The sequence below is a fragment of the Pseudorasbora parva genome, chromosome 8 (assembly GCF_024679245.1).
Source record: "Pseudorasbora parva isolate DD20220531a chromosome 8, ASM2467924v1, whole genome shotgun sequence".
Lineage (NCBI taxonomy): Eukaryota > Metazoa > Chordata > Actinopteri > Cypriniformes > Gobionidae > Pseudorasbora > Pseudorasbora parva.
In genome coordinates this window covers 28849085-28872626 of record NC_090179.1, presented here as the reverse complement: position 1 = coordinate 28872626, position 23542 = coordinate 28849085, and the positions used below count along the sequence as shown (strand labels likewise).

Sequence of the window (23542 nt, the reverse complement as noted above, 5' to 3'; positions counted from 1 at the left end):
CCATAAACTTTACGTTTTTGAGGCTTTTTAAACTTGTTTTGGTTAACTTTCAAACAAGGATTTGTCAAGCCAACACATTTGTATTTGTTTTGAAATAAATTTGCTTTTCTGCAACCTTTTCTTCCTCAATTTAACGACGACGATGATGATGATGATGATGATAATAATAATAATATCATATTATTATTATTAACTGGCCATCTGTCCAGGGTGTCCCCCAGAGGATAAAGCAGATTGGAGATTGGATGGATGATTATTATTATTATTAATAATAATTTTTAAAAAAAATGAGTTTTTTTTTAATCAAAAGCTGATCTAATCAGTGTTAAAGGGATAGTTCACTTTGAAATTAAATTTTGATATGTTTTAGCTTACCTCATGGGCATCCGAGATGTAGGAGTATTTGTTTCCCCAGTAGTTTCAATTTTGATAATTTTAGGCCTCACATAATGCAGGTCTATGGTCACCATCTAAACATACACAGAGAAGTCCAAATTAAACAATCCCCCATCGTAATTACACACTGATGGCCTAAGCCACGAAACGAGCGGTTTGCATGAGAAAACGAACAGTATTTATATCGCTTTTACCTCTTGTACACCACTACGTCCGACTGATCCGAGGGCGCGCGTTTCCTGTGGTGTACAAGAGGTAAAAACAATATAAATACTGTTCGTTTTCTCACGCAAACCGCTCGTTTCGTGTCTTATGCCATCAGTGTGTACTTACGATGGGGGATTGTTTAATTTGGACTTCTCTGTGTATGCTCTTTGAGGTGGTGACCATAGACCTGCATTATGTGAGGCCTAAAATGATCAAAATTGAAACTACTGGGGAAACAAATACTCCTACATAGCGTATGCCCATGAAGTAAGCTAAAACATATCAAAATTTAATTTCAATGTGAACTATCCCTTTAAGAGCATTATAACTACCCAAGTGTTTACCTGATCTGGATCATTTTCTTCATGAATCAGGTGCTAAAACAACAGACTGCATGTGCAAGTAAACAAAGCTGTAAAGCAGAAATGATTCTCTCCTCTTCGTTCACACGTGAGGCTATATGTGTAGGCTTTACATTCGCATTCCTGTGTATAATCTGCATTAGTTAGCTGCTGAAGAGCTCTACAGGCAGCATGTGCAAGTACAGTACAAGCACCTCACATCCTTTTAGTGCCTTTTCTATGTAATCCACTACATCCTGTGTCACCTGGATGGGTTTCAGACACTCTTAGCCACAGTCACGCGCCTAAAGCAGCCCTAAAAGCATTAAGCCATGAAGGCTAGAACCAGGTGCATAGAGCCAAAGAATGTGAGAGAATGCCTCACTCATAATGCCCCGATTCCACCCCCACCTACACACACACACACGGCCTTCTTATCTGACCCGTTGCTCAAGTACATTTCTTGAGCCTCACAATAGTTTGGATTGAAAGGATTTAATCGTACTGGCTCTAGCAGAGGGTCAAGACAACAGATTTTCTATTTGAAAATGTGCTTACATCCAGCTAAGCCAGTGTAGTGATGTGAATAGGGGAAAATAAAAACAGGAAGCCTTGAGTTGTTTATTAATCTGGCCAGAATTCTCCATTTAGACCCCATTTGGATTAATCCAGAGGTTCAGCTCTTTTTGAGAGCTGGGAGTCACCCATGAAAAAATAAAATAAAAATTGCCATACATTTTGAATTAAATATTAAGTGACTAAAAATATTTAAAAATTCATTTTCATTCATTAAAATTAAGCTAAAATTAAGTATTATATGAATATTGCCTTAATACTATATTACTTTACTTGCATTGTCCAGGAAATAAGATTTAATACAGATTCAATTAATGTAAGGTAAGCATTTTAGGTACGTTTGTGTGTTTGTATTTCTCTCTGATCTCTTTGTTTCTCTCTTTGGTTGCATTGCAGCTGTTTGCAGTGGAGAGATCACAGATTCAGCCGGGGTCGTGTTATCTCCAAACTGGCCTGAGGCCTATGATAAGGGTCAGGACTGCATCTGGGGGATCCATGTTGAAGAAGACAAGAGGATCATGTTGGACATCCAAGTGTAAGTCCAACTGAAAGACATATATGCCATTTTATGATAAAAATCATGCAAGAACACCATACAGAGTCCTCACAGTTTTGAGAGAGATCGGTATCTGCCAGTCAAGCCTTTGATTTAAATTCCACTATACTAAACATCTAATGTCATTTAAATTGCGTAACGATTCACTCATTATTTCTATATGCAAATCCTGCCGATGCATATGCGTCCATCTTGAAACTTGGATTTGTTTTTCTGATCAAGAATCGGTTTAAAATTCATGCGCAGGTGTGCTCAACTCTGACATATTTTATCAGGACATTGCACAAAATTTGAGCAAATGTAGCGACCCGTGGCCTCATAGGATAGTAAAGTGTCCATTGGATGCGCACTTCAGAATCTTGCCAGAAGTATTAGGTCATCCGGGAACTTTTACTGCTTTTTGAATACTATGAAATCGGACATTCTACTCTGTTGGCGTACTTTTTTTCGCATACTATATAGTCGAGAAGTATTTCGGACGCAGCTGTAGAATTTTGTTCAGTGCACGCTCCCTCTCTGAATTCTGACTGAAACTAGCAAATTCACCCACCATCATAAACAACAAAGTGCAGATAGGATGTAAGAGATTCATGTCGCAATGTCATCAGCTGATTTTAACAGGCGTGTTTGTGAGAGTTCTTAATCTCACGCTAGACCTGCTGTTGATGCTGTAAAGATCATATGAGTCATCATTTTCTAATGCATAAACCTAGAAAATAAATATAATTCTTAAATGGTTGTAATATTATTTTATCTGTAGTCAGAATATGACATGCAGTTTCCCCAAATAAAAAAACATTTTATATATCTATTAATTGATGACATTAATAATCATTATTACAATATCAAGAGCTTTAACTGACAGTAATAACTCTGTAAAGAGTTCCTGTTATTATTGTGTAGGTATGTATCAGGATGAGAGAGTGGAATTGCTGAGTCGTTGCAGCTGTTCAGAGTGAATACTTTTTTAGGAGACGATACATTTATTTGCTGTGCACTTTGATCTTTATAACTTGGCAGACTTTTTTATTTTACTTTCACTAAGAGCTATATTACACACAGCATGAAGGTAATATTCATTAAAGGGGTGTTTTAATTCAACTGATACATTTGCTGCGTCCTTTACCCACACTGATAAAAGCATAGATTAAATCCACCATGGGTTCATCAAGACCTTCCTGCACACTCCCGGTGCACATATCAGTCTTTAACTCTAGATGTCTACCGACTCAAACATGTATCACCATGGGGCTTCCTCTCTGTGGCTAAGATTGCGCCACAGTTACAAATTCTGGTGCTTTGCGTCATCTGCTCCCCACTGACCGATTCGGCTCCATTCTGCTCTCACCATCCAAATGAAACACCCGTCATTTCGCTCTGGGCATTTTGTGAGATTTCTGTTCAACTGCGCCGGCCTAGAACTGGAAGACCTTGATTGGCTTTTCTGAGGATCTCCCAGAGCATACATCTTTAAAGCACTGACACAACACCACAGCTTTGTTCAAATATGCTTTAAACTAAAATCTATTTGAATTTCTCTTCGTTGCATCAATAATTACTGCGATCAGTGTGGCGCGGCTCTTCCTTGGTGGCTCCTGCTGTCAGGCAAGTTCTCAAAGACAAGATAGCTGTTGTGTAGCTTTATGCTGAATTTAATTGAGGGGTCATGGGAAAGGTTGAGTATATCTGTAAATTGCGGTTAACATCACATCAGGTTTACTCAGTTCACGCTCCCTGCTAAATCCCAGGCAGTCACACTGTGCTGGCAGAGAGATCGAAAGATGGCAAGCAAGAGAGAGAGAGAGAGAGAGAGTTATTTTCTCTGCGGTTCCTTGTTGTGAAAAAGACTAAAACTGTTTGGAGATGCAAGCTAAATCAACACGCCCTCCTCTCACAGGGAAAAATACTCAGACTGCTCTGTTCCAAAACCTATTGAGCTGCCTAAAAAGCATTTGAATGCATCATCGATGCAAACGCTGTTCAAAGAGCAACTTAATTATTTTGCCTCTTAAAGGGATAGTTCACCCAAAAATGTAAATGACCCTATGATTGACTCACCCTAAAGCCATCATAGGTTTATATGACATTCTTCTTACAGTCAGAGTGGATCAATCCATTATAAAAGTACTCCAAGGGGTTAATAAAGGCCTTCTGAAGTGAAGACAGGTTCCTAGAGCACACAGGGCCTGAGTTACACACTTTTAAAAATTAATTTATATAAAAAAAATCAAAAAGCGCATAATTTTTTGGGGGGTTATAACAGCTTAGACAAAATATACTTACATGTTTATCACTTTTAGCAGTGTTTTATGTAACTTTAAAGGGTTTCCTGTAAAATGACACCAACATTTTGACCCTAGACCACTGTGTGTATGGGAGGCTTTTCAATTTGGGTAGGCCATATCCAGGCAGAAATGACATCAGAGTAATTTAGTGTAAATACATTACTTTGTGTAAAACAAATGCCAAAGTGATGCATAGCTTTCAAATGGTACCACATATGACATCATAGCTCCTCCACAGACATTTAAAATGGAAAGTAAATACATGACGATGTCATTTCCGACCCTGTACAGGGTCCTCTGAGTTTGAGTGGATAAAGTAAAATATCTAGCTTCTGGCAGACTACTTTGCGTATTCAACTTTATGAAAAAGCGTAACTGCTACACTTTCTTTGTAAGTTGAATACGGAAGGCATATTCAAATTTGTATTACCTTAGAATGAGCCATTTCTATCTACATACACTGCGGGTCTGCTTACAATGAAGTCACCATTTTGTAATACCATGTTTCTAGAAGCCCTAAATGAACAAACTGCTCTACAAAGCACTAGCTGCTCTGTTGTCTCGACGACGACATCTTTGTCCTGAGTCAGCCACCGTAACTTCTCTATGTGCTTTGAAAGGGAGGGATGAGTGGAGGCGGTTGCAATTCACAACCTCACCCCTAGATGCCGCTAAATTTACACAGTGCACCATTAAATAGCAGTACTCCAGTCCTCAGTCGCACAATCCATTTTTGCTGCTCAAAAACATTTCTTATCATTTTCATTATTTAAAACAGTTGCTTAATATTGCATTACAATTTTTTTTCCAAAATTCTTCAAACATTATTAATGCCTTTACTGTCATATAATGTATCCCTGCTGATAAAACGTAAAAAGTCTTTAAAACATTTGAACATAGCGTGTAACATATCATTTATAGTTTTTCTCTGTTAGTAAAGCAACATGCTAACAGTAGGTCAAGTCAAGCAATTTGTGCTACTGATGTGCTTCAAAAGGCATGACTGACTTATCAGGTTCCATATCAGTTAGGATGCCCTATATAGGCAGTGGCCATATAAAGTCTGCACTGAAAGAGAATGGCAAATGGGAAGTAGAAAAAAAGAGGGCAGATGAGGGGCATGTCGTGCATAAAGAGGATGCAGAAGTGGGATGCACATTGCACAAAGGTTAATAACAAACTCAACAGAAAAACAATTATTTTATTGGATGTTTTTATGAATGTGAAATCAATTATGTGAGCAAGGAAACAAGTGTTGAGTGTGATTGTGCCGTCAGGTGAGATGCGGAACATGAGGCCCTGCTGTGTCAGACCCAGATAGATTATTCATGCATTCAATAATTTGGCTGCCTTAATTAAGATTCACTCATTTGCATATGGTTTCCTTTCACATTTGTCATGTTTCTCTCTCTCTCTCTCTCTCTCTCTCTCTCTCTCTCTCTCTCTCTCTCTCTCTCTCTCTCTCTCTCTCTCTCTCTCTCTCTCTCTCTCTCTCTCTCTCTCTCTCTCTCTCTCCCCCCCGCCCCCCCATTGCAAGTGTCCCGACTGCAGTGCTACATTGTGGGACTGCGTAATAAATGACATCCTGGATGTTTTGCTGGAGATGCAGTCAACATAATTAATTTTCCATTTATTTTGTGGTGGAGGTAATGGAGGGAGATGGAAAGTTTTTTTTCTCTCCTTCTGGTGAGGATGAGGCCACATGCTTCTACATGAGGTCCAGATGTCTTTAGACCATTATACCGGTGTGTAGATATTTGCCCCAATTGTAACATCTGTTTAGGTTTGAAACAAGATAATACAGACTAAATACAGGTATAAATGGGGTCTAATTTCTTCAGTACTTCTGATATCAACATGGACCATCATGACACAGATCATGTGAATCATTTGCTTCTGAAGTTCATATAACCTAATTTGAGAATCAATTAATATGTTGCATAGTTTTATCGAATTAAATAGCCTTAGCTGCAATTAAACATATAATACCATTCAAAGGTTTGGGGGCAGTACGATTTTTATAAAGATGCATTAAATTGATCAAGAGAATCAAACAAACATTGAAAAAACTCACCGACCCCAAACTTCATTATGAATATAATGTTAACATTAGCCTAGCTTCCAAAAATAAAACAACATCCCTAATCATGGCCAAATATAATTTAAATAACTCATTTCATGCCCCCCCCCCCCCCCCACACACACACACACACACACACACTTAATCTTGTGATTTCATAACTCTCTTGACAATCTTAATAACATGTAAACAGGACCATTGATTAAGAAGCAAAGAAACATTGTTGGATTGGTCTAGGTGTGTCTGGAGTCGTTCTGGTCCATTGCAAAGCCTATGCATCCCCCACCCTTATAATTTTCAAATGACCAAATTTATCAAAGGACATATGGGATATTATCAGCCAGGCACATCAAGTGAGACATATAGCGAGGGAAAATGAGAGAGGAGGGAGCCAGCCACAGCTGTTCAGCCCAGAGAGACTGGGAGAGAGTGACTAATAACAAATCTACTTCCAGTCATGCACCCAATTTTCTTTATTTCACCCAGGTCTGTACTTATATTCTTGTATCTTCTTACTAGCGATCATTGGCCCGACACAGGTCCTTATTGCTATGTAGGTGTCCTGCCGAGCCTTTTGCTTGAACTTGAATCATGGGTACTGTAATAGCGGGGCCCGGGCCACTGCTGGAGGCTGATTATGAGGCCATAAGTACATTTTAGCCCAATAATGAATATGCACCCACTCCTCTGTAATCATTCATCAATGTATGGCGCACTCCAAATTACCTGAGAACGTGGGGCGTAATGAAGGCTGATGAATTCATTTAGCAGGGAGGGTTTCTCACGCTGTATGTGCCGGGCCATGAATCGGAGGAAGGGGGGAGAGAGGTGCACAGGTGACAGCTGGCACACCTGCACACACTCTTTCATAGACCTAGCCGCACAGTGTGGAACGCTGAATATATCAGAGCCAGTCAAATTCCAGGATTCCCATGAGTGCTACAGCCCTCTACTGGAGTTGTAGTGCACATCTGTGCAAGATCGACATGATTTAGCCTAGTAGGATGTTCATGCCTTTCATGCCTATATGTATTTTTTATATATATAAAATGAGGCTCTCCCTGACTAATGATTAGTAGACGTACATTTACGCAATTATTCGGCTAATCAGTGAGCGCACTATACTACATATAATAAAATAATTTAGTTCAGTTAGAGAACAGGCACTACAATTCAAAACTGAACGTGTCTGCTCAATACAGCAAGAGCTGAACGAGAGTCTCCGCACAGACCAGCAGCAGCAGTCAGATTTCATTCATCAGATGGTTGAGTTGACAGACAAGATGATCATGGAAGATTTGGTTTCAAAGCGAAATATAAAAGCGTCTATTTAATTGAGTTTGTCATTGTACCGTTTTGTTGTGTTTTTCATTAAGAGTAATAGGCTAATGAACCTACAATTCAAGCAACCTGCCCCCGAATTGGCACCAATTCAAAACCGATTTCAAATTCAAAATTCAAATTCAAAAATGATGACCAAAGACTTTCAATATTTTTTTTATTTAAAACTTGACTCTTCTATAGTTACATTGTGTACTAAGACCAACAGAAAATTAAAAGTTGCAATTCTTTTGACCGATATGACTAGGAACTATTTTCTCATTTCTGCGTAATAATCACAGAACTTTACGGCCGTCCCATGCGTGTAGCGGCGCAATGATATTATCAATCCAGGCTCATTGTAAATACATGACTCTGCATACATTTTTGCAACACCCGAAATATCTACCTCCAGGTACGTTTACCTGCACTTTTTGGGTAAAACGTCCACCGGAGGCGCTAAGTGGTAATATTTTTTCTTCATTCACAGACTGATCTCATGAAATGGTGTATGTATGACATGCCAATTCGTATGCCATTTTGGCGTGCTATCAGGACACATAATCGCTTTTTAGTGTGTTTATCAACGCTTTTACATTCTGTCCCCCTACACTGCCCCTACCCCTAAACCTACCCATCACACACACACGCGCACACACAGCCCCTAACCCTACCCATCACAAGAAACATTCTGCATTTTTACATTTAAAAAAAAACTATTTAGTATGTTTATAAATCCATTTACCTTGTGGACACACACATATTCAGACACATTTTGAACGCGTAACTCAAACGCTTCCCTAAACCTACCAATTTGTGTATTATAAAAAACAGGATATAACAGGCAGATACGACTGCAGGCACAATTTATTCAGAAAGTACAAATATTCCAAGTGTTCCGAGGCCAAGCGATTGATTTGTGTGAAGAAAATCCCCAAAAGCGATCAGTAACGTCGAGTCCATCCGCCGAATATTAATAATATATTTCAAATATTGCCGCCGGAAGAGACATCACGTCAGCTTTAACAGCATTGGCTGTCGTATGTCTCGTGACCAATTGCTTCATTACGTCAGCTTTGATTGTAAAATGCCATTGGCTCTCGTGTGTCTCGTGACCGATCGCGTCACTTTCAGTGTGTGTCATTTGAATTAGAAATTTGAATGAACGAGTGCGTGTGTGTATGTTCTGTTCGCAAAGGAGCGCGATCATCATTTCAACGACTAAAACATTAAGATCAACTCTGTTCTTCACATTACGTTTTTTGGTCAGTTTTTGCAATAAATACCTGTGACTGTATATTTATTTGCCTGTTACGTGTTTTATATTGTTGAGAGTGGGTAAGTTTAGGCTAGGAGTTGAGTTAGTTGCTCCAAAATAATAAATTAGGCAATAAATATTCATTCTGTGAGATCAGGTTGGCGGAGCGCCTCCGGTGGCGGTTTCACTCCAAAAGTGCAGGTAAACGTACCTGGAGGTACATATTTGGGGTGTTGCAAAAATGTAGGCAAAGTCTCGTATTTCCAAAGAGCCAGGGTTGGATATTATGCAGCGTCTGAAAATAGGCAAACTTTCGTCAACATAACCAATGTGACAATCTGCTTGCACAGAGTGCGTACCTTGTAACCATGGAGACATTTATGAGAGATGATTAAGAGCATATTTACTTTGGTGCAGATCTTGAACCGTGTCTATTTGAACCGGCTATTTGAGACAGCTGCAACTATGCATTATCTCCAACGATGCAAACTTCGCGCCGGTCCATTGGAAGTTATCTTTTTGAGGACTACTTTCAGGTGCTGTGCTATATCATTGCGCCGCTGAACCCATGGTACGGCAGCAAATGACGTGCAAAACCGTTTTGGTTGCTACTGCTAAGGTTTAGTCGCATACAATAGTCCATAAACCGAATCATGTCCTCATAAACTGTACATACCACAGAGACTGACGTCCTGTGTTGCTGTTTCACCTGTTAAATTTATTTCAGCCTTCGAATGATTCTGGATCGATAGCGATGGGCTTCTCCACGCTTGAGGACGTCACCGCTTTGCGCTCGTCATTCTTTAGCTCCGCCCACACGATACGCCTCCAGGCGCTTGGTTTTTTCCGGAAAGACTCTGTACAGCCCATATTTCTTTTATAAATATAATAAAACTAAAGACTTTTCGGAGATATGAAGGATACAATACTACTCTATAGGTACTCATGAGATTGACTGAAACTGAGTGTGTACCCCCCCCCCCCCCCCCCCCCCCGGCCCTAATATAAAAGATACAATATTGTCAGTTACTTTGTCAATTTTGGCCACGGCAATTAAAGTAGTTTCAAATAAAGAAGAAACTAAACTGTTGAAGGTTCTCATAGCAAAACAGAGTGTTTGAACTAATCTGGTGAGGTAAGGATTCAGTGACTTACTGATATAGAGAGTAATGTTTTTAATTTCCTGAATGAATCAACGTATTTGAACGAATCAGTTGAATGAATAAGACAGCCACTTGTCGTAATTTTGAAACCAGCAGAAAGAGCTGATACATGAAACATATTTATATATGAATGTATCATTATAAATTGTGTTTATGTTGCAGAAAAATAATGCCACCATATATTCTACAGAATTACAGAATTATTAGATCTATAGTTAGTTGCATATCATTTTTATGCATGTAATTATTGGGAGGGGGGGGTGAAAAAAAGGATGCTGTAAATTTTGGCCAAAGTGTACATTGGGAATCTTTACCATTGGAGAAATTCAAGCTTAAAATACTTCCTTTTCCTGTTTTCTTCAGTGTAGGCATGGCACTAGCAATGCCAAAGTCATGGGTTTGATTCCCAGGGAAAGCAAGAGTATAAAAAATGTATAAAAATATATTTTTCTTTCTGGACTAGTTTGACCATATGCTCAGCAGTTTGACTATATTCCTTTTAAGTGGAATATAGTCCTTACTGACCGTGAGCTGTTGATTTGTTTATGATTGTTGCTCTAATTTTCCCTGCATGTTTGGCATTGGGTTTACAGTTGACTTGGCTGCTGAGCTCTGTATGGTGGTTGTGTGCACCTTAGAGAGTCACAGCCTTTAACAGGCTAGTAATAAATCAAGGCTGTCTCATCCCCTCAGGCACCGAGCCAGAACCCAGACCAATATTTAACTTTCTAATTAAAGAAGAACTCTGCAAAAACAGAGGAACTAATTTCTCTCCTTTATTTGAGAAAGCATCATCCTCTGTAAGTCTCTCTGGAAATGTTGACAATCCAAATGAAGGTTTAGTCTCCTATATTTGACCGGATTTCCCCATTGTCAACATTCTATGGCTATTCGTGTGGAAGTAACTGGGGCTTATCCACCTTCATCTCTGGAAAGTTCTGTGTTAATTTGCTGCCAGTCCATTTTAAACAAATCACTTTGGACTAAAGGCCAACCCATAATCTCTTGTCGCTCCATAGTGGGTTTTATTCCATGTAGAATGACTCCCACATGCTGTATATGTAGATATTTCCATATAATAATAGTTTTATTAAACAAAGATGCATTCATTTGATCAAAAGTGTAGGTTTCCACAAACATTACGTAGAACAACTGTTTTCAAAATGGATAATAAAAAATTACCCCAAACTTTTTAACACTACTGTATATACACTCAACTGCCACTTTTATTAGCTAGGCCTACATCTTGGTTTTGCCTTTAGAAGTGATTTAATTATCTGCCATAGATTGAACAAGGCACTGGAAACATTCCTTAGAGATTTGAGTCCATATTGACAAGATAGCATTACGCAGTTGCTGAAGACTTGTCGGCTTCACATCCAAAATGCGAATCTCCCGTTCCACCACATGCCGAAGGTGCTCTATTGAGATCTGGTGACTGTGGAGGCCATTTGAGTTTAGAGAAGTCATTGTCATGTTCAAGAAAAAAGTTTGAGATGATTTGAGGTTTGTGACATGGTGCATTATCCTGCTGGAAGTAGCCATCAGAAGATGGGCACAGTGTGGTTATAAATGGATGAACATAGTCAGCAACAATTCTCAGGCAGGCTTTTAAACAATGCTCAATTGGCACTAATAGGCCCAAAATAACCCACACACCATTACACCATCCCCAGAAGCCTGAACCATTGACACAAGGCAGGATGCATCCAAGCTTTCATGTTGTTTAGGCCAAATTCCTACCCTACTATCTGAATGTTGCAGCAGAAATTGAGACTCATCAGTCCAAGCAACGTTTTTCCAATCTTTTGTCATCCTATTTTGCTGATCCTTTGCAAAGTGTAGCCTCAGTTTCCTGTGTGGTCTTCTGCTGCTGTAGCCCATCTGCTTCAAGGTTTGATGTGTTTTGATTTGATGCTCTTCTGCATTCCTCGGTTGTAATGAGTGATGGTTATTTGAGTTACTGTTGCCTTTCTAGTTGCTCAAACCTGTCTAGCCATTCTTCTCTGACCTGTTGCATCAACAAGGAATTTTTTCCCACAGAACTGTCACAACTGGATTTTTTCCGGACCATTCTCTGTAAACCCTAGAGAAGAATCTGCGTGAAAATTCCAGTAGATCAGTAGTTCCTGAAATATTTTGACCATCCCGTCTCCCACCAACAATTGTGCACGTTCAAAGTCACTTGAATCATTTTGAACTTCAGAAAACCTAGGCAGCTGACTCGTTGCCTCGCTGCCTTATCAGACAATGACTTGTAAGGCAGCGTTTCGTGCACGAAAGCACCTCACGAAACTAATTTCTGACAGACTTCTAAGGCAGTGTAACAGTTTCATGATCACTCAAAAAAATGATTCCTTGGATTTACTTAATTTTTTTTTGTCAACAGGCTCCATGTAATTGTGTTATGTTTAATTTAATTAACATTGTTTATTTTGGTAAGCGTAATTTTTTTACGTAAAGCTAATTCAATGCCATTTAGTTAAATCAGGTTAACATTCTTACTTTTGTCCAAAACTATTTAGTTCAATTACTCTGAAATGAATATGAAAAAACAAAACATCCAGTTAACTGATTTTTATTTAGTAAAATGCAATTTTTTACAGCATTTATAAAAACCTTTTACATTACAAGATTGTATTGCCTAGATGTTTTTTACATCCATAGCATGCCCAAATTTGTTTATTAAAATTATTAAAACAACTTTAATTGTTATTAGTAGATCCTTACCCCAAGCATACGTAACGTCCAAAAACACTAACATAACACAAACTTTTAAATACCAACATAACAAAACATTAAACATTTAAAAGTCTCTCCATGTTCTCATCTCGTTAGAAATGCATAAAATAGCACTTTATTTAAACATTTACTCTCCAAATTCAGCCCATTTGCAAAACATGATGGGAAGTGAAAGTCCTTTTAGATTGAGTTACTTGATTGAAACATGTTATTTCAAAATAAAAACATCAAGTTATGTCAAAGAGTAACGGTTTGAAGTCAGTTTAACACGAATCAATTACATTTGAACAAGAAACCTCATATATTGGTGTTAAATCAAGATGAATTGCTTAAATAAAGTGAACAGCATCATAAGTTCATTTTTTAGAGTGATCTACAGCAAAATAGAGCAAGCTTTGGTGAGAACTAAACAAATATTTAATTACTACGTTACTAATTTCTCGCTAGAAAGGACATCAGAAGTGGAAAATATTGTTAAAAATCATTTACACACAAACTGACCGGAAGCCATCTTTTTTCCCAGCTTAACTGTCACTGAATGGAAAGCACAGGATTGTGGTGATACATGTCTGCTGCCTTCAAAAATTGATCAGATGAACGTCTCTTAGGAGACAGGAAGTGAAGCAAACATTAGATTCGGACGTGACTTGATGCCTTCCTGCCTTCAAATGTGTCCTCCAAAGGCAGCATTTTCCAGGTTTCGGACCCAGCCCATGTCTAAATTTTGCTGCCATTTGATTGGCTGATTAGATATTTGTGTTAATGAGCAGTTAAAGAGGTACACCTAATAAAGTGGCCGGTGAGTATTTATAAATATATATATTTATTTGTTATTTTATTGCAAAATTTGTGTATTGTGTATATATATATATATATATATATATATATATATATATATATATATATATATTATAAATATTTCTTAACAGCATTTGAATTAGTTACTGTGTTGCACACCTGTTTCACATTATTTAGTTCATCCTGCATTTTTCTTCAAATAACTAAGTTTTTAAAGACATACAGGGGCTTGCTGGGGCCCTGGGAGCAAAGCTGTTGTTAGTATGTCAAGCACAGGTCCATCGTGCCCAGCCCTCGACACAGGGGATTTGATTGGAAATAGTGTTTTTCCAGCAGGGCAATCATTCAGGTATATGATTCTTCACTAAACAGACATGGGGCAGAGGAGGATAAACAGGCTTCTGGATGCCGCTGAAGAATTTGTTCTCAGTTGTAGCCCGTCATCCATGTAAAATACAGATATAGGCTCAGTTTTGCTTGACATTTGATGGATCATTATTTATTAGTTTTTCTCACAAAAAATATGAGATGCTAAACCCTTCTACAAAATACGTTGTTTCTCAAAAAACAGAATTAAATGCATCTTCACGGCTTTCACCAGCAGAAATGTATTTCAACCATATCTGAGATGCAGAGAATGTTTTGATTGACATTACTTTTTTTTAAAGGCAGTATTTGTCACTTCCTTTTCATTGTGCTGAGCAGAGGACGATGTGTCTGCGAGCCCCATATGAGAATTTAATGCATTCTGATGGCGGCTGTGTTGTCGGCCAAGTCAAGCTGAGCCTGTTTTTGTGATTAAACAAAATGAAATTACTGCCAGCAAATGGAAAGCATGATTGATTTTCTCGGCAGATACGGTGTGCGGCTACGCAAAGGCTTGTTTAACTTCATCACAACAAATCCAATAAGGGCTGACACAGTTTCACTCTCTCCGGTCCTCAGAGCGGGTCAGGGACTCTTCTGGCTTAAATGTGTTTCCCAGTGGAAATGGATACAGAGATTTTCCTGCATGCAGTATTAGAGGGCTGTTGACAGTTGAATAATATACATCTGTATGTAACAGTAAGCGTATGTGTGCGTGCCTGTGTGTTAGCCATAATTTAAACATCCTGTCTTCATTTTGCTTGAATGTAACCATTCTGCCTCGTGCAGCAGCAGAACGGAGATGATTAATTATTCCCCTCTCCTCAGTAATGACTTCCATTACTGCCCACTTGTGATTAATTAGTGACAAGATAGAGTGTGTTTGCCACCCCCTCCACCAGTTACTGGCCAGACTGTCTAGTTCTGGTGGACGTCAGCCACAGTTACAGATCACATTCACTTAGAAATAGACATATACTATATATGCTGTAATATACCTCACTATGTCTGTATTTTCATAGTATAAGCCGATTATTTGTGCAGCAGTGTACCAGATGTCAAGGTAACTCTTTTCATTGACATTTCTTTAGTGGATTGGGATTTTTTTGTCACCTTTGTGTAAGGCTATCAGGCATTACAAAGTGTCTTGAAGGTCATTCTCCAGGCATCAGGCTTGGATTCCCCTCTGCACTGTAAAAATAAAAGTCACAGCCTGAAATGTTTAAATATAATGGACTTGAATGTTTAAGTTATTTCAACTTAGATGTTAAACTGACTTTATAAAATGTGTTACATCTTGTATAACTTATAAAAAAAAACTTTAACATTTCTTAACTTATTTTGATTAGTTAAAACAATGTAAAAACATGTTGTCATAACTTATTGAGCATATCATTTTTTACAGTGTGGTTTAAAAAAAAACTTGGTTTGATATTTGATATGTAAAACTGAAGTGTGGATGGGTGAGCCAGTTAATTACAATGGAAAATTTCTACCAATATTTCTATTGAATATAATATACACTAATTCAAATGTTTGAGTTCAGTAAGATTTTTTTTTTCAATTGGATGTGTTAGACTGTTTTCAACATTTATAATAAAAAGTAGGTGTGTAACAGTATGTGTATTTGGTTTGGAACTTAAAGGGTTAGTTCACTCAAAAATGTAAATTCTCTCATTATTTACTTACCCTAATAACATCGTTCGACACCCGTAAGACCTCCGTTCATCTTTGGAACACAAGTGAAGATATTTTTGTTGAAATCTGATGGCTCAGACAGGCCTTCACTGGGTGTGTTTACATGCACACCAGTAAGCTGATAACTAAAAAAAAATCAGCTTATTGAAATGATCAGTTGTCCCCGTTTACATGCAAACCAGTAATCTGACAATGCAAGTTAACCGCGTTTACATGACTTTATTAATAAACCGGGTTATTTCCTTAGTGACCTAAGTAATTTCATGTGTGATAGGTGACAAAAACGCAAACTTAGAGCAGATTTAAACGCATCCAGACTGAGCGAGCTAGCGTTTTGCATGAAATAAGAACATATCACAAACGCAGACTTTTTTAAGACCCAGAAAATTGTAAAGATGTGTTCTCTTCTCATGCAGTAGAAGTAGAAGAGGTTCAGTCAAAACGCTGCATCTGTAACTGCATGAGGGATTATATGAGCCGTGAATCTCCCGCTGACACAGTGCAAGCTTTATTTAAAATCACAAGTCGGATATGGACAATTTGAGTCGGATACGGACGTTATTATTTTTGACGTCACTACCCGGTAAGAAAATAACCCGGTTTATTAATAGTCATGTAAACGGAGTTTACTTGCATTGTCTGATTACTGGTTTGCATGTAAACAGGGAAAACTGATTATTTCAATAAGCTGTTTTTTGTTTTTTTATCAGCTTACTTGGTGTGCATGTAAACGCACCCACTGACACTAATGTCATTTCCTCTCTCAAGACCCATAAAAGGCACTAAAGACGTCGTTACAAAGCCCATCTCACTATACAGTGATTTCTACAATTTTATGAAGAGGCGAGAACTTTTGTGCGCAAAAAAACAAAATAATGACTTGTATAGTGATGAGCCGATTTCAAAACAAAGTTTCATTATGAATCAGCGTATTGATTCATGATTCGGATCGCGTGTCAAACTGCTAAAATCATGTGACTGGCGATCTGAATCATGAACCAATACACTGATACATAACGTTTGAAACTTTGTTGGTGTCAATGAAGGCCTGTCTGAGCCAAAGGATTTCAACAAAAATATCTTCATTTGTGTTCCGAAGATGAACGGAGGTCTTACGGGTGTCAAACGACATTAGGGAAAGTAATTAATGAGAGAATTTTCATTTTTGGGTAAACTAATCTTTTAAGCATACTGAACAAATACAGTATTGTTTTAGCTGCTGTATGTGAGTAACGTAATTTCGTTGTGCTTCAAACTAAATCATAAACCTACATGACTTGTCTTACAGTCAGATATGTGTGTGTTTAATGTATTTGAGAACCGTTTTCCTTACATTTAACTTACATCTTATTGTATACTTACCTGTATGTTACTCATTTACAGTATTTCCATTTTGCATAAAGGATTTTTTGGACAGCAAGCAGGTCTACCTTTTAACTTGGCAGATTTCAATGAAAGAGTGCCAGCGCTCACATCCTCTTCAAATAGACAAAGTGGATTAGAAAAGGGGACATTACACAATAATTATAACCTAATAATTGTACCATATTTTGTGTAAGCACTGAAAATCCCTTCCCCCAATTACAATAGCACCATAAACTGTAGTGAATGAAGCTGCCAGGTGCAGTTTTAGCCTTTTTCTTTTGTTAAAATAATAATAATAATAATAATAATAATAATGTATTTAGTAAATCTCTTGAAGGAAAAAAACAAGGATTGTGTTTTCCCCCTGCTGTACTAAAAATGTAACCGTGACTTCAAAACTGAAGTATTTACTGAGCCGTTTTAGTGTACCGCAACACTAATAATAATCAGAAATGTTTCTTGAGAAGCATATTAGGGCATATTAGAATGATTTCTGAAAGATCATATGTGACACTGAAGACAGGAGTAATGTTGGAATAGGAATAAATTACATTTTAAAAATAGTCACATAAAAAATTCAATATTTATGCTTCTACTGTATTTTAATCAAATAAAGGAATCCTTGAACATAAGAAACTTCTTAAGAAAACTAAAAAAGTACTGATCTTAAACTTTTTAACAGTAGTGTAATGTTGTAAAAATGAAAGTATTTAATTTAATTTGCATTACTACATTTATTTTAGTGAAATTTAAACAACACATTTTTTTGTTTGTTTTCTGTCTTCTTTATTTATATTAAAAGTAATGTCAAGCACATGGATATTTTTAAGTTAAACCCTGGAGAATTTTGAAATTTCTCTAAAATGTTAAAACAAATGCTACATCCTCAAATTAGACTCTTTAATTCTAATTGTAAAATCTATAAAAGTTTCATATACAAAACTCAAAGCATGTCTATGTTTGAGCTTCTCTTGAATTTGCCACAGGGAAGCTGCCAAATGCTCTCTCTCTCTCTCTCTCTCTCTCTCTCTGGCTTCTGAATATCAGGAAACTGATTTTCCAGCTATTTCTAAACATGAGATAGGAGGAGTTGTTTCCCCCTCTGCTGAATCATTTACTCTTTATAGTCTGAGTGAGATGAATGTGGTTTGTGATTGCATGGCTATTGAAATTGTGGCCAAAAATGCTTAACAAAAGCAGTGGGAAAACATTAAACAGCAGAAAAGATTTCATTTGCAGCAAGGACAAGAGAAAAATGCTGAGGCTGTAAAATAAGGACAAGTGGAAGAGAAGTGAGTAGGGAGGTCAGAAATCTGTCAGGGCCCCTGGTATTGCTTTGAGGTGAGACCTGAACATCTAAGATAGAGGATTAGTCTGGGATTGACCTGTTGTGTATTATCTGTTCGCAGTCTCCACATGGGAAAGAACGATCTGCTGACTTTCTACGACGGAGATGACCTGACTGCAAAGATATTGGGCCAGTACAGCGGTTCCCGTCCTCGCTTCAAACTCTACACCTCCATGGCTGATGTGACCATCCAGTTCCAGTCGGACCCTGCTACCAACATCTACGGCTACAACAACGGCTTTGTGGTGCACTTTTTTGGTAATTACCTGTTTAACCCTTTCTATGGCACTTTCTCAGCTTCAGTACAGTACACATTCAAAAGTTTGGTAATAGTAAGAATTTTTTTTAAAAGAAATGACTACTTTTATTCAGCAAGCACACAAGGACAAGGACAGCAAGTTTAAAAAAATATATTGTTAAAAAAGTTTTCTATTTCAAATAAATGCTGTTCTTTTTAACTTTCTATTCATCAAAGAATAAATCAAAAATTCAAAAAAATTGTTTTCAACATTTCATTGTGACACTGAAGACTGCTGAAGAATCAGCTTTGTCATCACATGAATAAATGACATTTAAAAATGGAAAATGGTTATTATAAATGTTAATTATATTTCACAATATTACTGTGATACTGTATTTTTATTTGTACAAAAATCAGCTTCTTTCAGAAACGTTGAAAATGGTTACAAACCCCAAACTTTTGACTGTGTATGTCTGTCTCATTAATCTCAAATGTAGTCGGATGAAGCTCATTAATTATCTGCTTATGAGATTTATTTGAGTTGCCGCAGGGATTGCCAATCTCAGTATGATGAAATGGTGGTGAGGAGACGAAAGGGGGAGAGAGAGGTTATAGAGCGAGAGCCACAGCTGGTTTAGTCCTCACCTTTCCTGGGGATAAAGTGAAGGTCATTTTAACAGCTTCTCTTGTTGGCCGACTACTGCGCGATATCAGATAAAATATAATAAATTCTATTCTGAGGGTGGAGGAATGCAGATGATTTGATGAGCAGATGATTGGAATGAAATGGACTGTTTTTCCATTTCCTTCATGCAGCACAGAGGGAAGATTTCTCCGGCAGATCCTGCAGGTGCAGGGGATTTGGCCTTGCAGAGGCGCTAACAATTATAGTGCATGTTTGTACTCATTAGCCGCATTTGCTGGGTGGCGTGCCCTCGCCATCTTTGCCACTCTAAGAATGGACATCAGCAAAACGCCTGCCAGCTGTCTTGTGCTGCTCTATTCATATTTTTAATCACAGTCAAGCTGATTCCTAGCATTTGATTTATCAGTCATTAGGCACAACACCTGTGGTTTGTTCAGGGACATGGTGAGAAACAAAGAAATTGTTTGCAAGCATTATTGAACATTCTGTTTCTCCCTCTCTCCCTCTTGCTCTGATGAAATGAATTGACTCACTTCATAGGAAAGAATTTAATGAGAATTCATCTTTATAAGAAAAGGCAGTTTGATTAGAAATATTTGAGATCACATGATAATCTTTGTTTTTTGATTGCAAACTTTTGCATGTTATGGCTGTTTACACAAGATGGATTTTGTTCAGTCAGATCACAAGTAGAGGAAGCAGGCAATACCCCTTTACACCTGGTGTTTTAATCTGTCTCTTTTGTCCACTTTCAAACACTTCATTCCTGATTTCATAGAGGAAAGGGTCTATGGGCAGGTACATTTTTCAAGATTTTTTTTCAGATCTTTCGATCTAATGGACAAAAGCTCATGCAATATTTATATGAACACGTCTGGAGACGACGGAAAAAGCAGCAAAGCAAAAGCAGCTTTCATTTCTGCTCTGATAGCTGTAAGACCACGGCGAATTCTGTAAGAAATCAGGAATGGTGAGAGAAAGTTGTTTTTAGTTATTTTTTTAACTTAAAACCAAATTTGGGTCTGGCTAGTGCAAATGTTTATGCATTAAGTCAGTAGGTGGAGAGGAGGTGGTCTTTTGTGGCTATTAGACCACATGAGCATTTAAATTGCGAAAGCAATCCAGTCAAATGTGTTTTCGACTACCTCTGGAAGTGATTAGAAGTGGACAAGCTGAAAACATTTTAGCCCCCATTTACACCTGTATTTTGCGTCATCCACTTGTGATCTGATCATGAGCGTTGGAACCATTGTATGTGGGTGGGACAAGACCCACCCACTTTTAAAGACCAATGATATTGGACCCTCAAATATTTCTTATAAGATTCTCCTAAACAAATAATCTGTTATGCAAAAAATTACTTTATAGCTCAATACTCTCATTGTATTCAAGCAATTGTCTTACATGATTTTAGAGGGGTGATGAATTGAGACATCAACTTTCCCTTGAGCTTTTGATATATAAAAGGTCATGGTAATATAAGAATATCCTGTAAGTTTCAGAGCTGAAAACTTCCTTTTTAGTCAAAGAAAAGTTTTTATAGACACCAGGCCCAGAAAATGATTGTGGGCTTCATCCTTAAGTCATCGCGCGACAAAACACTGCCTCTACAAGAACGTGTAATTCAGTAGCCCCATCAAACAACTCAGAACAAAATGGAGCTCTTCGGATCACTAGCCAGCAGCAATAACAATGTAAAAGAAGATTGCAAGATATTGTGGAAGAACACAGTCGCTGCATGAGCTTCCTTTGGATCCTAATATTAGGAATGTGTGATACTTCATTTATTTTTAAAGAAGTTCCAGCTCACGTAGGGAAGACATTATGCGTGTTCACATCATTTCACTGTGGAAACGTTTGTAAACAAGCCTCAAGTGCTGGATTTGCAGACACAATGTTGTGCCTTCCATATTGAATCCGACAGCAATGGTGCAACAAACTTATGTGACTAAAACTTTTTTTATATATATGTAATATATTTTTTATATGTACTAATAGTAGTCCGGGGGCTGTGTGTTTGGGCTGTGTACCAAGATGTACGCCCGTCAGCAGAAATTATTTCTTGATCTGGTTGCGCACGTGTGTGTATGTGTGCGTGCATGCGCGTTTCACGCTTATATCGACCGATCCTGCGGGCCATGTAATACAGAAAAAATATATTAAAATCAATCGGGGGTGGATGAGAAATAAATCATTGTGTTTGTTTGATAAAGACATTTACGAGCCCTGAGAGAATCATGGTCGAGAGAATCTTTGCAGTTGCCGCTTTCAAAATAATCTCTCCCTCATGTGAACTAACAGGGGCATAGATATTACAGCGGAGCCGAAGCTCATAAAATATGCAAATCTTCTCCAATCCTAGCCGTGGGCGTTTACTTCCAAGTCTCCATTGCGGCACGCCCATCAAAACCCAGCGTTCAGAAGACAACCTCAAAACTAGTGTAGAAAATTGCCTATTACTTATTAGTTATGATGTGTTTGAAGGTAAAAACACGAACGTCATTAGTTGACCTCAGACAACAGTATACATTTTTTTTTTTTTTTAAGCCAGTTCATGACACCTTTAAGAGAAATATCTTGATGCATCGAACACATTTTTTTGTTTCACAGAGGTTCCCCGTAACGACACCTGTCCAGAGCTTCCGGAGATTTCTAACGGCTGGAAGACCACATCTCACCCTGACCTGGTGCACGGCACGGTGGTGACCTATCAGTGTTACCCGGGCTTCGAGGTGGTGGGCACTGAAATGCTCATGTGTCAGTGGGACCTGACTTGGAGCGGAGATCTGCCTAGCTGTGAAAGAGGTGAAAACACACACACACACACATGAAGATAACCACTCTCTCTAAAATCCATTTTCACCCCCTTCCAAACCAACACGCACTGCCTATTGATCAAGAGCAATGCTGTGCTCCGAAGCTAGATGAGCTTTTGAATTCCATTTGAGGGGGGAATTTCACAAGTGCCTGTTCGCCTCTGCAACTCAGTCCCATTCAAGGACAGGTGAGGAGTGAAGGAGGGCTTCGTGGGTAATCACTCACTTTTCTTTCAAGGGCGACTTTACGGATGAAGCAGGACAGGTGCCATTTCACTTTGTAGTCTTGGTGCATCGTAGTCTTGAGGCTTCCTCTCTGTGCTCACGCAATACAATACTTTTGTGAAGATGATTTTTGTAATTTTGCAAGAATTGTTATTTCACACTTCACCCCCTTGTGAGCCTGTATCGAGTGTTTCATCAACAAATTTCAAAGCAGGCTAGCTCCGCAGCTTACTGTTGAAGCCAAAGTGGCGCCAGTGCTTGAAATTAAATCTTTTCGCCTGGCTATTGTGTAGCGCGGACTGTGTGTGAGTGTGTAATACCGCAGGCTCCCAGGACATCCGCAGACATTCGTCGCTCGAAGAACTGCAGACAGGACACACGTGTGACCCTGGGGTCCAGTTCCCGCCGCCGTCCCTCACAAAAACAGCAGGCCAAAAGCAGCGGGGCCCGTTATCAGGTTCAAAGCTTCTCACCCGCCACGCAAACATCATTAATTTTACTCACCTTTCCCGTCCCCTCTTCCTGCCCCTCTACTACTGGGGAGAGAATTGGGTTTGCAGCTGGGCAGGCTGGAGCGAAGTAATCTTTTTATTATACTGCACTGTGTCCATACACTGCCCTGAGATCAAAGTCACATGCACTTCTTGCCTCATACTGTCTGGATGAGATGAGCGGTGGCCCCTGGCACTCTGATGTTGTGAAGCCACATGTATGACGTGCAGTGTGAAGAACAAAGAAATCAGAAAACACACTGGTAAAATGCACCTTGAATTCATCGTATATTGCTTAGGATAAAAGTATCTGATAAATGCACAAATACATTGTTTTTAAAAATCAGCTTTTAAGTAAAAGATGTGGAAACTGCAAGAATCACAAAATAAAAAGGTAAATCATTTATTCTGATCCAAACCCATTGTTTGCTCAACTAATATTTGTATTTAAGGCATTGGTGCCACCCTCAGGTGAAAGTTAGAAATACAATACAAATCAACTAATTAGTTGATTGTTAGGGGGACCAAACGTCCTGTTTTCAAGTCCCATCTTAGCCCTAACAATTTTCTATACATACAGAGGGGGCATACTTTAAATATATTGAAATGAATAAGGAATCTTTG

The 23542-nt window shown here is 38.4% G+C and overlaps 1 protein-coding gene across 2 annotated transcripts in view; it reads left to right on the top strand.

The window, feature by feature from the left end:
- sez6b (seizure related 6 homolog b) overlaps positions 1-23542 on the top strand; it is a 244640-nt gene that overhangs the window by 211209 nt on the left and 9889 nt on the right. For both annotated transcript variants that reach the window (XM_067450669.1, XM_067450670.1), the window contains 3 exons: positions 1917-2055; positions 18561-18757; positions 21997-22191. In XM_067450669.1, the coding sequence (XP_067306770.1) occupies positions 1917-2055; positions 18561-18757; positions 21997-22191 (531 nt within the window). The remainder of the gene's footprint in view (positions 1-1916; positions 2056-18560; positions 18758-21996; positions 22192-23542) is intronic.